General features: G+C 36.9%; 1 protein-coding gene across 5 annotated transcripts; it reads right to left on the bottom strand.

The window, feature by feature from the left end:
• Positions 1-1,602: 1,602 nt before the first annotated feature.
• Positions 1,603-12,858, bottom strand: LOC136849708 (failed axon connections homolog). 5 transcript variants are annotated; one of them, XM_067123066.1, is made up of 7 exons: positions 12,731-12,858; positions 6,322-6,553; positions 5,081-5,213; positions 3,794-3,990; positions 2,432-2,643; positions 1,991-2,107; positions 1,603-1,784 (listed from the first exon to the last, which is right to left on the bottom strand). In XM_067123066.1, exons 2-7 carry the CDS (start codon positions 6,477-6,479, stop codon positions 1,690-1,692), a joined length of 912 nt encoding a protein of 303 aa, XP_066979167.1. In that variant the 5' UTR covers positions 6,480-6,553; positions 12,731-12,858; the 3' UTR covers positions 1,603-1,689. The 5 variants fall into 5 exon arrangements, with proteins under 5 accessions (XP_066979167.1, XP_066979168.1, XP_066979170.1 ...); XM_067123067.1 differs by having other exon boundaries at positions 6,322-6,563; positions 12,731-12,767; XM_067123069.1 differs by lacking the exon at positions 12,731-12,858 and adding an exon at positions 12,557-12,692.
• Positions 12,859-17,006: the final 4,148 nt, after the last annotated feature.

Here is a 17,006-nt window from a genome sequence, read left to right as displayed (position 1 = left end):
CGAGATGGAGGGCTGGGTATTTGCCTGGGCAATGGGTTGTGTCCCTTCCTGCTCGCCTAGCTGCCCATGATGAGGATGAGCAGGAAGCAGAAGGGGATGATGATGGCACAGGGTATTGAAAGGGACACCCACGCAGAAATAGTCTTTCGCTAGAAGAGACATCAGAGCCCTCTCGAATCACTTACCTGACTGATATTCTCTCTCTCTCTCTCTCTCTCTCTCTCTCTCTCTCTCTCTCTCTCTCTCTCTCTCTCTCTCCCTTGGCATTAGTGATCATTGGTGTTATGAGGTGGAAATCCCTTGATATCCCTTAAATAATGATCGCACTTGGGACTGATACTTCTTCTCGTAAAAGCAGATAATCGTCTGTCTGTGCTGAGATTTCTTTTTGTTCGATAAAGCATCTAATTGTGTTGCACCTAAAAAGAGGTTTTAAAATATCTCCTACCATAGCTCTAACTTTAACTTCATTGTTGTCTTCAAGATTTTTCACTTGGGCTTCCAAACAATTGACTTCTGCCTCTAATATATGTACTTGTTCCTGCAATTTCGAAATCTCCCTATTACATAATTCACGTGAGCACGCATAGTTGGGATTAACTTTATCAGCACAACGAACATGAAATGATCAATTTTTTTTTAAATGGTCATCTTTTGGAAATATGAAAAATCGAACTCCTGAACCCTCTGTTCTGTCAAAACGTCCATAAACCGCAGTTACTTGGCATGATTATTGCATCCCAGTCCTATACCACAAGAAAATATAAAAGCCTTAAATAATTTTTAGGATACGTCTGTGTGGTGGCACTGTATACCGAAAAGTCTGCTTGAAATTCTGATTTACAGCTAAGTCAGTTAATATGCACGCCAATCTCTCGGTAAGCTTTCCCTGGGGTCAAGCAAACATTTTCCAGGTGTTTTTTTTAGATGACTGTTGCAAATCCTTTATCAGGAACAAACTTGTTACAATCTTTCTATCTCTTGCGAGCCAGGAAGCCTGGGGCGTCGTCTGACCTTATTTACATAGACCGTGGGCCACACTAGAGCCGCCGAAAATGCACGCGAAATAAATCTGAACTGACCATGTTTGAAGATATGTCATCATCAAATTTGATATAAACATTATTTTTATTTGAAAATACTTCTGTGAAGTTAGATGGTGTACCAGTAAAAAAAATCTGGATTCATGATTTTAACAAGAGAAGAATGAAATGAAGTGAATTTTATAACATATCAACAGTCTCGAAAGTACAAGACAAATTTCATAAATATTTGGGTATGAGTCAGGGATCGTTCGAATTACTGCTTGGCAAACTTGAAGAGAGACTGAGTAAACCCATAACAAACTTCCGAGAACCCATTTCTTCTGATGGAAACGTTCGGAACTCCTTTTTTTTTCTTTCTTTCTTTATCTTGTGCGACATGCGGCCAGGTTTAGCGAGGCATCAAATCGCTCTGGTTGCACAGTGTGGCCACCCACACAAGACTTGTTAGCTTTCTTAAGTTTCATAATTAGCAGCAAAGCGCACTGCTCAAGCCGTACCCTAACTTAGGTCTAGAGACGGCAGTTAGTAAAAGGGCTATACAAAGAAAAAAATGTAATTTTAGAATTTACAAATCTTTATTGAAATATTACAATATTACATATTCAAGAACTGGTCTTCAAGGGCTCTTGAACCAATTATGTCATTAGTGAAGTTTTGGGATAAGCAAACAGTCGTCCCAATCTGGCCAGAGGAGCTCCTTCATACGAGTCACGTAGGCTCCAAGGTTTGGGTAATCACCTGCAAGTAGGGAAGATACCCTCACGTGAGTAACATACGCGCGCGCGTGAGAGCAGATGTATAATATATAATATATATATAAATGTTAGTTTCCAAAAGAAAATATTTTACAAATTTGACGTTAGGTTCAATTACATAAAAATACAAATTTGATTACATACATATACATCAGAGCACATAAATACAAACATAAAACCACCACTTACGTTCCAGCAAAGACGTATAAGGTGATCCGGAGTAATTGTATCTGATCTGGACGAGGCACCCGAAGAGCGAGCAGTCAACCTCACACGGCTCGTCTCCCATGAGGAAGGGTTTATTCCCTGAAATGGAACATTTCATGGTACGAGGTTCAATTACGTCTCGTTAAGCTTCCATGCCTAAATGCATACTCTGTTTAGATGTAATATATCATGCACCCCAAGAATAGACATTTCAGTGCCTGTAGGCCTACGCACGTGGAAATATCCCATAAGCAATCAAGCAAACTAAGATGAACGTATGTCTTTGTATTATGTGAACACGAATAAACGTTTTTACAAACAGATATTGAAAATTCTTTCATTATTTAAGGTAACTTGGCCTCATAGCACCAAAGATCACTAATGACAAGAAGAGAGTGAGAGAGAAAATATCAGTCTAGTTACCTAAGTAATCCGAAAGGGCTCTGATGTCCCTTCTGGCAAAAGAATCGATTTCTGCGTGGGTATGCCTTCCAATGCCCTGTGCCATCATCAACCCCTTCTGCTTCCTGCTCATCCTCATCATGGGCAGCCAGGTGAGCAGGGAAGGACGCAGCCCAATGACAGGGAAGATGCTCCTACCTCCATCTCGTACCCATCGCCAGTCCTTCAGAGTCCTGCGTTGGTAGGAAAGTGGAAAAACCTGATGAGCAGAGCTTTGAATAAGAAAAATCCTGCTTAGATTTAATGACTTGAAAATATCTTATTTCAAGAAGAGAGGAAGATTTTCTGTTAGTCGTGATATTACTTCGTTTTGGGGGAGAGAGAGACAGACAGACAGACACGCGAATTAACGACACCATATCAAAACAATACCAAAATCAACTATAATTTCAATGTATCTTCATATACGAATCTTAAAAGCATGTCAGAAATCATATAGTATCATTAACTTTATATTAATTTTATAACCCAATTCTATTAATGTATAACAGTGGTTTTTAACCTTTATAAATTTATTACCACGCCCCCTCTAAGAGCTGGTCCTTCTCTCCACGCCCCCTGCTTCTATGAGTAAAATTCCCCCAAGATTTAAAGGAAAATTTAAAAAGAGAAAGAGAAGGAGTGTTTTTATTCTTTTGGGAATGAATTAGTGAGATACTTGACACTGCTCCTTGGCGACTCTTGTTAAGAGAATAATAACGAATATAATTAGAGAATTTAACATTTTTCTTTAGGGCTCACGCCTCCCTGGATATTGCTGACGGCCCCCCAGGGGGTCGCACCCCCCCACCCAAATTTAGAATCACTGATCTATAATAAAAAATCTGAGTGGATCTTGTTTGTCCACCCCAAACTGGTTTGATACAGCCACCTACCCACCCCCAAACTGGTTTGGGGGTGGGGGCGTATGTAGAGGAACGTGAGGGTAGGGGAATCATCCACCTCCTGCAAACCTGTTGGCCGGTCCAGGTTGGGGCAGGGTAGGTACGGGATCGGGAGGGTAGGGGAGGCAGCAGCGCCGGGCAACTGTATTATGGTTCGGGACCTTCCCTGAAGAAAGCGGGGCTCCATACCTTAAAAACTAACCATAGAATCTTCTTGAAACTAATCTCAATACGTAATTCCACGCCCAAAATACTGCGCTCCATATCTTGAAGGTGTGTTCAGTACAAGCCCGTTGGGGAGTACCGTAAAAACAAACAAAAGACTGAGCGCGCGCCCGTTCTCCGTCGTCTGGCCGAACCGTAATACAGTTGGGGAATATGCCGCCGGGTTCAAGCGCACCTAGTTCGTGATTGAATAATATATCTGTAACTTTCTTACCATGCTAGATGCTCGTCCACCATGACAGCGAACGACCACGCCACGGCCTTTTGCTCATCATTCAGATGACTTGAGAGGTCCTTATTGAAGTGACTTCCTAGGAAGTCCATGATCAGTTGGGAGTCACCCATGGACTGTCCGTTTATGGTGATCCACGGACTCTTGCCCTTAGGACCCAGGGGTTCGGTGAAGTCCATCTGAAATTAGAAGTCAAAAGTCACTGTGCCTTAGACAGAAAGTCTCTTGAAAGAAACTCTTTACACGTATTATACCTGGAAAGTTCACATAGAATTAAAACTCAAAGCTGTTCTTCAAATGGAAGGTCTTTTTACATATATTATGCATGGAAAGTCGACCTGGAATTGCAACTCAAAACTCTTTTTCTAAGAATGGAAGACCTTTTACATATGCTGTACCTGGAAATTCCAACTGGAATTACAAATCAACACTGGTCATAAAATGGACCATCTTTTTCAACGCGGTATACCTGGAAAGTTCACCTGAAATTAACTTACGACTACTCCTGAAATGGAAGGTCTTTTACAAGAAAGTCACCTGGCTGAGAGCAGAAACCATTCCTGAAACGGAAGGTCTTTGTACAGTTATCACATTTCGAAAATCCAGCTGGAATTTTAAAAGTCAAACATTTTTCTTAGAACGGAATGTTCCCTTGAGAATGGAAATCGCAATGATGCTGAAAAGGAGAGCCTCTATAAATATACTCAAAATAAAGAATCGATTGTAATATTCCTGCAGTTATATCTTATTATAGGACTATAACAACTGGAATATCGATTGTATTGCAGTATAGATTTATTCAATGTCTAGCTGAATAGGAGAAAAGATCCCAGTATATTGGAATGTTTACATTGAATTTTCGTTTTAAAAGAATATCAATCAAAGGGATCCAAGAGCATCTCTCTCTCTCTCTCTCTCTCTCTCTCTCTCTCTCTCTCTCTCTCTCTCTCTCTCTCTCTCACGCACAAAATAAGACATTAACATGTCTTTATAGCCATCATTTAGTCTCAATTCAGTTCTCTCTCTCTCTCTCTCTCTCTCTCTCTCTCTCTCTCTCTCACAAAGTATATCAGTCAGTCTTTATGGTAATCATTTAGTCTCTAACCGATATTCAGTTCTCTCTCTCTCTCTCTCTCAGAAAGTAGGACATCATTCTGTCTTCATGGTGGCCATTTACTTTCATTGAATTTTAACTCTCTCTCTCTCTCTCTCTCTCTCTCTCTCTCTCTCTCACAGAAGAACACCTGTGTAATCAACTGTGTGACGGACCTTATGCTCAATATTAGCCATCCTGAGGTAGGTCGCTAGCTTCATGACATAGGGCGACGCGCTGGGGGTGTACACACCTCGGCCTAAGCCGTGGAGAATGACGACGTCTCGGCCTGCGTTGGCCCAATCTAGTCTTTGGGATGATGAACCAGATCAAGTTTCAGTTGTACTAATAATCACTACTTACGTTGTTTTCTTTAGAATAATTAATACTTGTGAACAAGCATTGTTCACGTTAATAATCGTCACAGTAAATTCTCAGGAGCTAAACTACATTTTTACTACTAAAATTAAAATACGTTATACTTTGCGCTCACGTTCAGAAAATGAATCCTGAAAAACACACTTTTGGAAACAATATAAAAAATAATAATAGCATATTTTGTTAAATCCTGTTGCTATTTAACTGGCAACGCTTTCCTTTGTTCTCTATTAATCAGGCTTTTTCTTATCATGTCAATTATACTGTAAATCTCTAAACAACGGAAATATGACTAAAGCTAACTGGTAGTCAAATATTTTTTCCTCGGGTGTTTCAATTGTCAGCATTCGCACAACCGCATTGTTGTTATTATTATTACATAAACCAGGATAATAATCCTCTACTATTATTACAGTTATGTTGATTAGGTTATCATTACAGCTCCGCACCATCAGTATCACAGAGTCAGTTCCACATTTCACTGCTAGGTAAATGTAAAGAAGTCAGTGGCAAGAAGATATCGTTTATTAATATATATATTATATATATATATATATATATATATATATATATATATATATAAATATATATATATATATATATATATATATATATATATATATATATATATATATATATATATATATATATATATATATATATATATATATATATATATATAGGCTAAACAATACAGAAAAGGGAGTATATAATGCAGTACAGGAGAGATAATCTAAGAAACTTGCCCAGTTAATAAGAAATCTGCTGTCTTTCGTATATGATTTTACGTTCATCCCAAGGGTTCTGGTACTAGACGTGGCGGGAACTCAGCGGGCCCCTTGGGGATGGAAAGCAAAAACATAGACCAAAGACGGTAAATTTTTCATTATCTAGGCCTGTTTCTCAAATGATCTTACCCGTACTGCGTTATATACAACCTTTTCAGTATTTAGCCAAAAAATTATATTAATATATACAGTATTTTCGTGCGGCCGTCTCCTTAACATTTACCTGTTGCTAAACGGATCCATCAACTCACCTCCTCTGCCTGCGTTTGATGACTTCGCGGATCTTCAGAGCGGCAACCACAATGACCACCCCTACTGTCAGAGGCTTGTTCTTGGTCCACAACCACTTCACCCCACGGAAAATGCTCCACTTGGATTGATTCGACACTATTTGAGCTACGACTTCCATGGTGCAGCTTTCTTTTTTTTTTTTATGTAGACTGGACTTGTTAAATTACTCTCGTTTCGGAAGTCTTACTGTATCTATAAAATGCTTAAGCGTCTTTGTTATCAAATACTATAATATATATACCGGTGTGTGTATATATATATGAAATTTTTCATCACACCGTGATTTATTTACAATAATGAAGCTAAAAATGTCGCTTAATATCAAATTCACGCTACCTAGGGAATATCTCCTTCGGCGATAATTGCATTTCCGAGGTAGCGTGAATTTGATATTAAGCGACACTTGTAGCTTTATAATTATATGTATATATATATATATATATATATATTGTCATGAGGTGATCAAGCACCTGGTTATTACACAAATAATAAGACCAAAAGTTACCTCACATCAACCAGATACTTGAAACCTCATAACAAATATATTAAGACTGAATACTCTAAAGGTACAGTGATCCCATAAAACTTAATTATCACTTGAGAAGATCAATGTAACTTTATCAAGTTATGGGTGAGGTAACAACCAACAAGCTATAAACAGACTAGTGGAAAATGGGCATCACTTCAGTAAACACTATAACTGTTTCTCTGGTTCTATTTTACCTAAATAAGTCTCAGGTGAACAAACAGATAGATCACTTACCTTGTACACATTCGTCAATTTCTCTAATTACTGGTGGTCAAAAAGAAACGCTGTGCTTTTAAAACTTTAAACAAACAGGTTTATTCCTAAGTTCAAAAGTTATATGCAGGGTTCACAATCTAAAAAAGATTTACTATTAATTGATAACAGTGTAAGATTTAAGTATTTCTTAATCAAGTTTAATTCACAAAACTTTAATTTATTAAGAAAGCAATTGAGGCGCCCAGCGGAGCAAGGGCTCAAGCGCCATTTTTTACAAACTGAGAAAAATGCATTTAAAGTTTACAAACATCAATATCTTTGAAACCAACCATACGATTTTAATCTAGTTTTCGTCATTTTAAAGGAAATTTATCCGTGTACCATATATCCCAAAATTATGTCATTATTATATCTTATACTTAAGCTATAGTATAAAATGTAAGGTAAAGTAGAGTGTACCAGCTTATTATTTTACTCGATAATAACGATTTTTGCGAATGATTTTACTTTCTTTGGCACTTCCTTAATTATTGACATTATAACACTTAAGAAAAAAGTCATGGTAAACACACACACACAAAATAAATAAATAATAAAAAATAAGAAAGCTCAATACAAAAAAAAACTAAATAGCAATAAAATAAACATTGATTGTAATTCCTGAATTTTACTCAATAATATGGTTTTAAATTTTTTTAGATGAATGGCAAATAAAAAATAAAATTCTTTGAAATTAATGACAATAATACCAGAAACATTAGCACGAGTGAAATTCATGTCCAGGGCATCAACGTTAGCATCTCTGACCGGGACCTCTTTCTTCAGGGGTATCATTAAGCCTTCCTCCTTCTTGAGTGTCAAAGTCCTTGAAGTACTGGGTGCGATTTCTGAGTTTTCACGTTAAAAACACAAAAGTTGTATGTCCACAGTTTTCTTTTATAAAGAGCAACGCTAGTACTCAGCTTGGGTGTCAGTAATGTTTGTTGCAGATCGAAACATAACGCCATAAAATCATCATTGTCTGAAGTACTAAAGCTATCAAGCACAGCTCTAGCTTGTGTTGCAAGCACTTTATGTACATCCAACTCATGTTGCATTTCATCCAACTGAGCCTGTTCACAACCCATTTGTTTATATTTTGAAATATTTTCTGACAATAAATCACAGGTGTTGCATGTATCAAGAACTGGGGCATGAAACCAATGTTAAATTCAGTCCTAAACACATTACTATAATAATTAAAAGAGACAATATCCACATTTGGGTGCTCATCTTTAATAAACTTCACATACATATCATACAACTTCACAACACTAAGATTCGATTCCATGTACATGCGGTTACGAGATTTTGCGCGAGAATAATGAGATGTCATGGTCGGCAGCGTCTTAATGTGTTCACACACAAGGTCTGCTTTTTCCCCAGAAAATTTTCATACCCTTGTGTTTGTTCCCCGCTTGTCAGCCACTGTTGTTTTCCCCAATGTCAATTTCTTTAAAACAACACGTACCCTCTTATCCCCTATTCCAAAAATAGTCATAAAAGCTTTTTTGCGCACATTGTAATGCTTGTCTCCATATATCAAACTATACAAAATTGTTTGTGTACGCGAACTTTCCTCTGCGGGTTTCGTTCGACGTTTTATTGTCACTGAAACCATTAATTTCTGCAAATATGATGTGTGGGCATTGCAGTTCCCATGCCCCAATAATCTTCAAAAATAGCCATAGTAACTTTCTGAAAACACCCATCAGCACAAGCAGGTCCAATTTTACGGGTTTCTATTTCTTTAAGTGTCTTTCGGTAGTATAAGCCTAACCTTCATTATGAAGTTTTTTAGTGATATTCATTTTCCAAGTTTCAGGATGGCCTTCCTTTTACGACCATGTGAAGAACCAGGCTCATTAATATCTTCACTTGATTGCTATTGATAACTTTGCCTTCAATAATATCGATCTCTTGGTGATCACTGTTATTAACATTATCAGCCATGGTAAAAAAAAACTATTCTATTGCTAAGAAAATACTCATAAGAAGTAAATAAATATCAGAGTATCTGATAACAGAAGAGCATGTGATAAGAGAAAGGATGAGAAGGTGTCTCTGTGTTCCGTCATACGAGATAGAGCAGCAGCAAGCGAATAGAAACATGAACCCAGTCTGTGAACGTTTTCATTGGATGCCGAGTCCAAGCGGGAGGTAGCTGAAGAGAGACAGCAATTCTCACTCCCCCATACCTCCTGCTCTCACCACCCCAGGTTTAAAGGGACAGTTGAGAAGCGCCCTTATGCAAGCAAGTCTGTTGGCAGAAATTTCTACATCCCGTAAGGGTGAAAAAGTACTTGTGTTCAATGGCATATTAGACCATAATATTTCAACCCTACGGTCACATACAATGTACTGATGCATAGAGGGAAGCCTGGGGAAAAATGTCGTACTGCTATCTCAATTTTGGCTGCGGTGGCGCTTGTGCCCTTGCTCCGCCGGGCGCCTCAATTTGGTTAAGTAAGATTCAAACCGTTAACTACCACTCAAGTTTTAAACATATACCTGATTAATTACACTCAACACGAATGTTCACCAAAATATTACTGACTGGAATCCACATAAATATTTTCTGAAATCTCAATAATAAGTATGCACTAACAAAATGCTAAGTAACCACCAGCACAAAACTTTGTAACCCAATAATTATAAAATTATAGTAATATGATAACACAGACATATAAGAATGAAATATGCAAAAATGGAAATATACCAATAGCAATTATACAAAGACATAAATATGTTTAAAGATTATATCAATCTTTCAAAAGATTACCCTCACTTTTAAAAAAGGTTAAACTAACGTCTTTCTAAGACTCTCTCAAAGACTACACTGCCAAGTCACTATGACACACAATGATATATAATTAGCAGCAAGACACATTAGTATTCACTATAAGAGATATTGTTCACCCCTTATCAAAATAATAATTCTCTTTTACCTAGAACATCACTTTAAGTCTTAACATAATAAAACCAGTAAACATCACATTACCTTTCTTTAGGTGGTACACCATTATACACTTTACACAATGCTTGCACAATAATAATACCTTAGATCACCTCTTACAAAATGGACACACTTCTTGGGTGAGTTTAACAAAACTTTTACAAATATGAGAGCAACCAGTAAACAATAATTGAGAGAGAGAGAGAGAGACAAGCTTATCCTAGGAACCCCTGTTCTTGACTGAGTGACTCTGGATCAGCACTGCACCTTGATCTCCAAGCCCTCTCAGAATACATGATACATAAAGTGTACATACATTATACATACAGGTATACATGTATGGTATACATACAGGACTGGAGCTTTGAACGCCTTATCTCTATGATGGACATTTCCTGTTCAGGGTTAAGCAGAAAAAGGTATTTTGGACCAAATTCTTGGTCAGCTGTCAGCATGTCAACTTCAACTCTCTCTATGTTCCTCGTTCCATTACTCAAGATCATGGAAAAGAATAAGCACAAACACAGCTAATAACCATGGGTTAGGCACACATGATAAATGCATAACAGGCAATTTGCCTCTAGCTGTCAGCTCATGTCAGAGATAACCAAAGAGGCCTTTGCCTTTCTCCAAACATGACTTCCTGGACCCCAAACAACTGAGTAAACACAGGAAACGGGCTAAGTGATATGGTTTAAAATATATCTCTCCCTCTCCACAACACGTTAACACTCAGCATACGCATTAATATATCAAACAAATGGAAAAAACATATCAAGACATTTTAAGATTACATGATACACAATTTATCTGTAAGAAAAAGACATTTTAAAATCATATCTTTACAACAAATGACGAATCTGCAAGCAAAACATAAAAATTTCACAGAGACACATATTGCAGAATTGGTTTTAATGGTTTTATATATTATATTATATATATATATATATATATATATATATATATATATATATATATATATATATATATATATATATATATATATATATATATATATATTAGCCAGAGAACAGACAGTAGGCACTTCATCATCCATCTTTAACCACTGAAACTACATCATTGTTTCACACACACACACACACATATATATATAATATATATATATATATATATATATATATATATATATATATATATATATATATATATATATTTATATATATATATATATATATATATATATATATATATACATATATATACACACACATATATATATATCACTGAAGTGATGAGTCAGATGAGAAGAAAACAGACAAGGGGTGTAAACGAGGTGGTCCATATTATTCGCGTTCATTTGTGAACCGTTCAGGTACGAACGTAAAAGTTTTCATTCAGTCATTATCAAGTCAACTGGTCATCATTACATTTTCTTTTCCATTAACATTTAATATTTTACTTTAATGATTCACTATCAGATTTGAAGAGTAGAGTAAATTAACAGAAGATAAAAAAAAAAAAGGTTGAATGACATTTTACAAGACCAAGCTTTGCAAACCCACCTGATGCATGCATGCTGTTGTCTGCTCGAACGCCTTCAATGTGAGTCACGACCTCGATGCGAGTGGTATAAACTTACTTATTATTTTTAGCTTGTAAACTACTAACAAAACATAATTACTACTAACTTTCAGTTACATTTCTTTCACGTTAAATTTTAAGAAATAAATAAACAAATTGGAATAAATACCAGACTTTATAACAATATTTAAAAAAATGTTTCAGCTATTTTCTTTTCATAACTGGCAATTATCATAGACGCGTAAGACAGCTCGCATATGTGCGATGTCAAAGGCAGCCGAGCTTAAACTACCATTGTTATCTTACTTATCTCTTCGATTATCATTGCTTGGTGCTGACTGCTGAACTCCCACCTGCAGCGATTTATAACTAAACTGTTATTTCTGACTAAAGGAACATAAATCCAATGATTTTTACAAATTTAAAAGACAAACTTGACATCATGGTTACATAACATTCATGAATGTACAAAGTACGAGAGATGTTACACGCTTCCTATTCCTTCTCTTCTAGTAAAGTGAGATGATGACATTCATACATTGCGTGTACGATGTCGAAATGGTTTATAGCCGAAAATTTCGACAAATAATAGCATCACTCCCTATATTTGTCGTTTAAGTTTCTGCATCACTGCTTCGGAGACTGACAACCCCTCTTAATTCTTATACCTGTCCGACTTACCAACCCGTCCTTGTAAAATGCCCAAACATTTATGAAGCCACGAATTACATCACTTTACGTTCGTTAATTCCTTCCCTTGCCAATGATTACGACACCTTTCAACCCTGTATTGTTGTTCCAACACCGAGGCTTCACACAGAATACTTTCACTTTGAAGATACCCATAATAGGGATATCAGTAGACATTCAATTAAGTTCAACATATGACTACAGCTATTCACTCCCGAAATACCTTGCCATTATCTAACACAGTTGCTGTGATTAGTGTTTCATCGGGCAAGTTCGCATTGCGTGAGTCATCTCTAAGAATTACTGGTTCATGTATAACATTCACTGTCTGGCAGTTCAGTAGAATATTCCACTTTAAAATCGTACGAATACAGATATAGGAGCAGCACCACCTCACTGTAGTCACTGTGAGGTTAAGCCTGTCACCAGGGAGAATGACTCGGCTATCTTCACGCCAGGGACACTTCCCGGGCATCAGTTGCCTGTAGATTTTTTCTTCTGGTTTCTCTTGTAGAAGTGAGAGCAAATCTTCATTAATAAATCGTATATGGTCATGTGTGAAAGGTGTATGTTTGTTTAGCTTACTAAAAAAAAGTTTTTTTTTTTTTTTTTTTTGTATTCCCTGTTGGTTGATTATGAAGCCAAGGAAAATACCACTTTTTATGATACTAGGTAACAATAGTCAGTGATGAACACATTTCCTGTGTTGCTCATTTTTAACCGCTAAGAATGCTTTAGGAGGTTGAGTTAGTCTGTTGCTATCCGTAATGACCGTTCATACCTTTAATCTTTGGACTTCGATGAGAAATCAGATTACATGCTTGGTTCAGTGTAACCCATCCCGAATGTTATGCATATATGGATAAAAATTAGGGCGTTATAAAATAATGTTAGATACAAAATCATTTAGCCATGTCGAGGTAATACAGTCATAATTGTTATGAATGTTCTATTACTGAAGAAGTAAAGAAATTTATTAGGCATTAATCTCCGACGGAACCCGCGTGATTCAAAACCTAGCTTCACACAACGGGCGACCAGAGTTGAATCCCAGTGAGGGAAAATTGACTTTGATGCGTTTCCTGATAAAGCCATTGTATCTGTTGACGTTGCTATTATTATTATTACCGTTATTATTACTACTACAAGTCAAGCTGCAACTCTAGTTGGGAAGTAGAAAGCTAGATAATGGTGTAAAATAAAAAGACAAATTACAAATAAACTGCAACGTGAGACGTATATCAGTCAGTCTGCTCAACGAAAAAGGTTCAGCTCAGTTGCAGGATCAGGAAGATTGTTTCACAATTTGGTTACAACGGGGATATAATTTAATAAAAAAAAAAAAAAACGGGCTGGTATTGAATCTTACAGAGGACAAGGCAAGAGTGTTAGAATTAACCGCGTATCTGGTACTAACTGGTAAATGGAGTAGTCTGCGTAGGTCTGAATGCAAAGGTTGATCAGGAATGTGGATCTTTCCCAGATAGTGTCCCCCAAAGGTTTTAACCCGGTATTTATCCACCTTTGCGGCGTGTTTAGTACAAGTCCGTGGCGGATTACCGTGAAAACAAACCAAAGACTGCAAATGTCATAAAGATGATAACCCCAAGAAATATTAATACTAGGAAAGATCCAGAAATGCACAGTGAGCTAATTCAACAAAGGTGCCACAAATTAACGGCAAGACCAGAGGTAGGATATTTAAAACTCAATTTTTTGTCTGATAATGTATGATGCAAATCACCTGCCGAAGTCCATAAATGTCGTATATTTTCTGGCAAAGTGTCGAATGTGAAATTTTTTAATTTCTTGAGGTACTGTAACTGCACCGATGGTGATTTCATCACTGACTTCTTGTTTCAGCAAAGTATCAAGTCTGTCTCTCTCACTATTCAGGGTGTATGGTGAGAGTGACAGAAGTGATACTTTGCTGAAACCGGAAGACAATGATAAAATCACCGTCGTTGCAGTTAAATCAAGAATGAAAAGATGCATATTCGACACCTGCCCAAAAAGGGACGATGTGAAGGGGGTTCAAAGCATGGGAGACTAAAGTAAAAACATTTGCATTGGATAGGCAGGTCTCAAAAAACTCTCGAAAAATGTCGATATATCTCAGTATGAAGATTTGTTTTGACCGTTTCTCGACCGTGAATTTGTAATCACGAGTGGTACCGAGTATTTTAAACGAGATGCATCTCCGTAGTGGGTAGAGCCGTCAGTGCATCTCACGAGATGCAATGCAGGCGTCACTTAAGGTTCTTTGCCGCATCCCTTCGGTCCCTAGCTGCAACCCCTTTCATTCCTTCTACTGTACCTCTGTTCATATTCTCTTTACTCCATCTGACTCTCCACCCTCTCCTTACAAATTTTATATTGCATTCCACTCCAAATGAGTTGCATGTAGTTGAGGAAACGCAGTAATGAAGAGGTCTGATTCGTGGATACAATGACCTAGACCCGCTGACATTCATACTTTAAGCTTTCTTAGAGTTAAACATCTACATAATTTACACCATACATTAATTTAGCTTAAACTCTGCTAGCTTGAGATTTTTAATTGCTCGACCGTTGTGGGTAGCTGTCAGGAGGGGAAATGGTATGCATCAGGTGTGTTTTGCAAATTTCTGTTAAATTAAATTTAGGTAAGATACAGATGAGCTTGTGTTTTTTAACAGCCGATTGAACGATGAGTACTTCGTACTGGGACAGGCTTACCGATGACAACTAAAGATAACAGTGTTAACACACAAATGGAAAACAGTAACGCAAAGCATCAATTTTAACATCACATTTCAACATAACAATGTAAATGTATGAAACTAAATTAACATAAATAATGCATAACACTAATGCTCATACAGATTTTTCCATTTTCCTATCAACGCAGGAAGGACTGGCGATGGGTACGAGATGGAGGGCTGGGTATTTGCCTGGGCAATGAGTTGTGTCCCTTCCTGCTCGCCTAGCTGCCCATGATGAGGATGAGGGGATGATGATGGCACAGGGTATTGAAAGGGATACCCACGCAGAAATAGTCTTTCGCTAGAAGAGACATCAGAGCCCTCTCGAATCACTTACCTGACTGATATTCTCTCTCTCTCTCTCTCTCTCTCTCTCTCTCTCTCTCTCTCTCTCTCTCCTTGGCATTAGTGATCATTGGTGTTATGAGGTGGAAATTCGCTGACACCCGTTAAATAATGATCGCACTTGGGACTGGTACTTCTTATCGTAAAAGCAGAGAATCGTCTGTCCATGCTGAGATTTCTTTTTGTTCAATAAAGCATCAAATTGTGTTGCACCTAAAAAGAGGTTTTGAAATATCCCCTACCATAGCTCTAACTTTAACGTCATTGTTGTCTTCAAGATTTTTCACTTGGGCTTCCAAACAATATTATTGACTTCTGCCTCTAATATATGTACTTGTTCCTGCGATTTGGAAATTTCCCTATTAATTAATTCATGTGAACACGCATAGTTGGGATTACCTTTATCAGCACAACGAACATGAAATTATCAATTTTTTTTCCTTAAATGGTCGTCTTTTGGAAATATGAAAAATCGAACTCCTGAACCCTCTGTTCCGTCAAAACGTCCAACGTCTGACCTGATTTACCTAGATCGTGGGCCACACTAGAGCCGCCGAATATGCACGCGAAACAAATGTGAACTGACCACGTTTGAAGATAAGTCATCATCAAATTTGATATAAACATTATTTTTATTTGAAAATACTTCCGTGGAGTTAGATGGTCTACCAGTAAAAAAAATCTGGATTTATGATTTTAGCAAGAGAAGAATGAAATGAAGTGAATTTTATAATCTATATCAACGGTCTCGAATGTACAAGACAAATTTCATAAATATTTGTGTATGAGTCAAAGATCGTTCGAATGACTGCTTGGCGAATTTTTTTTTTTAATTAGTGCCAGGTGACTTGGTTACTGACATGTTTAAACATGTATGAACTCTGGATAGCATACAGTAGAGTTGCTTTTTTATCTTTTATTAGAAAAATATTACAATTCTTTTACATAATAAGAAAATATTACATTTCATTTACATAATAAGAAAAATATTACATTTCATTGACATAAGTAGGTTATTACCAGAATGTTACAAAATTATATACCTACAGTATTTACAAATTATTATGGATAAAAAAAAATTAGAAATCAAAATACTTTTCACTGAATACATTTGTAATTTTGTCTTTATATAAGTTTCTTAATAACCACCTGTCATAGCATAGTTTACTTTTCACAGAGGCAATGACACGTCTCTTCTTTTATATATTTGTTTTTCTTACTAATCCAAACAGCATATATATACCCAAACGATCATTATTATAGCACTATTCCGGTCTTTTATAGGATTTATATTTGGCAAACTTGAAGAGAGAATGAGTGAACCCATAACAAACTTCAGAGAACCCATTTCTCCTGATGGAAACGCTCGGTACTTCGTTTTTTTTTTTTTTATTGTGTGCGACATGCGGCCAGGTTTAGCGAGGCGTCAAATCGTTTTGCTCGTACAGTGTGGCCACCCACACAAGACTTGTTACCTTTCTTAAGTTTCATAATTAGCGGCAAGGCGCGCTGCTCAAGCCGTACCCTAACTTAGGTCTAGAGACGGCAGTTTGTAAAAGGGCTATACAAAGAAAAAGAATGTCA

This window comes from Macrobrachium rosenbergii, chromosome 21 (assembly GCF_040412425.1).
Source record: "Macrobrachium rosenbergii isolate ZJJX-2024 chromosome 21, ASM4041242v1, whole genome shotgun sequence".
Lineage (NCBI taxonomy): Eukaryota > Metazoa > Arthropoda > Malacostraca > Decapoda > Palaemonidae > Macrobrachium > Macrobrachium rosenbergii.
The sequence above is the reverse complement of the archived record's forward strand: the minus strand, read 5'-3'. Positions and strand labels throughout refer to the sequence as shown.

What these genes read in the sequence shown, in the direction of transcription:
- LOC136849708 (XM_067123066.1), bottom strand. Translation starts at nt 6,479, where the DNA reads ATGGAAGTCGTAGCTCAAATAGTGTCGAATCAATCCAAGTGGAGCATT. An exon ending in ATCAAACGCAGGCAGAGGAG is followed by an intron (nt 5,214 to 6,321) that starts GTGAGTTGATGG and finishes ATCATCCCAAAG; the next exon opens with ACTAGATTGGGCCAACGCAG. An exon ending in AGCCCTTTCGGATTACTTAG is followed by an intron (nt 2,108 to 2,431) that starts GTAACTAGACTG and finishes GTTCCATTTCAG; the next exon opens with GGAATAAACCCTTCCTCATG.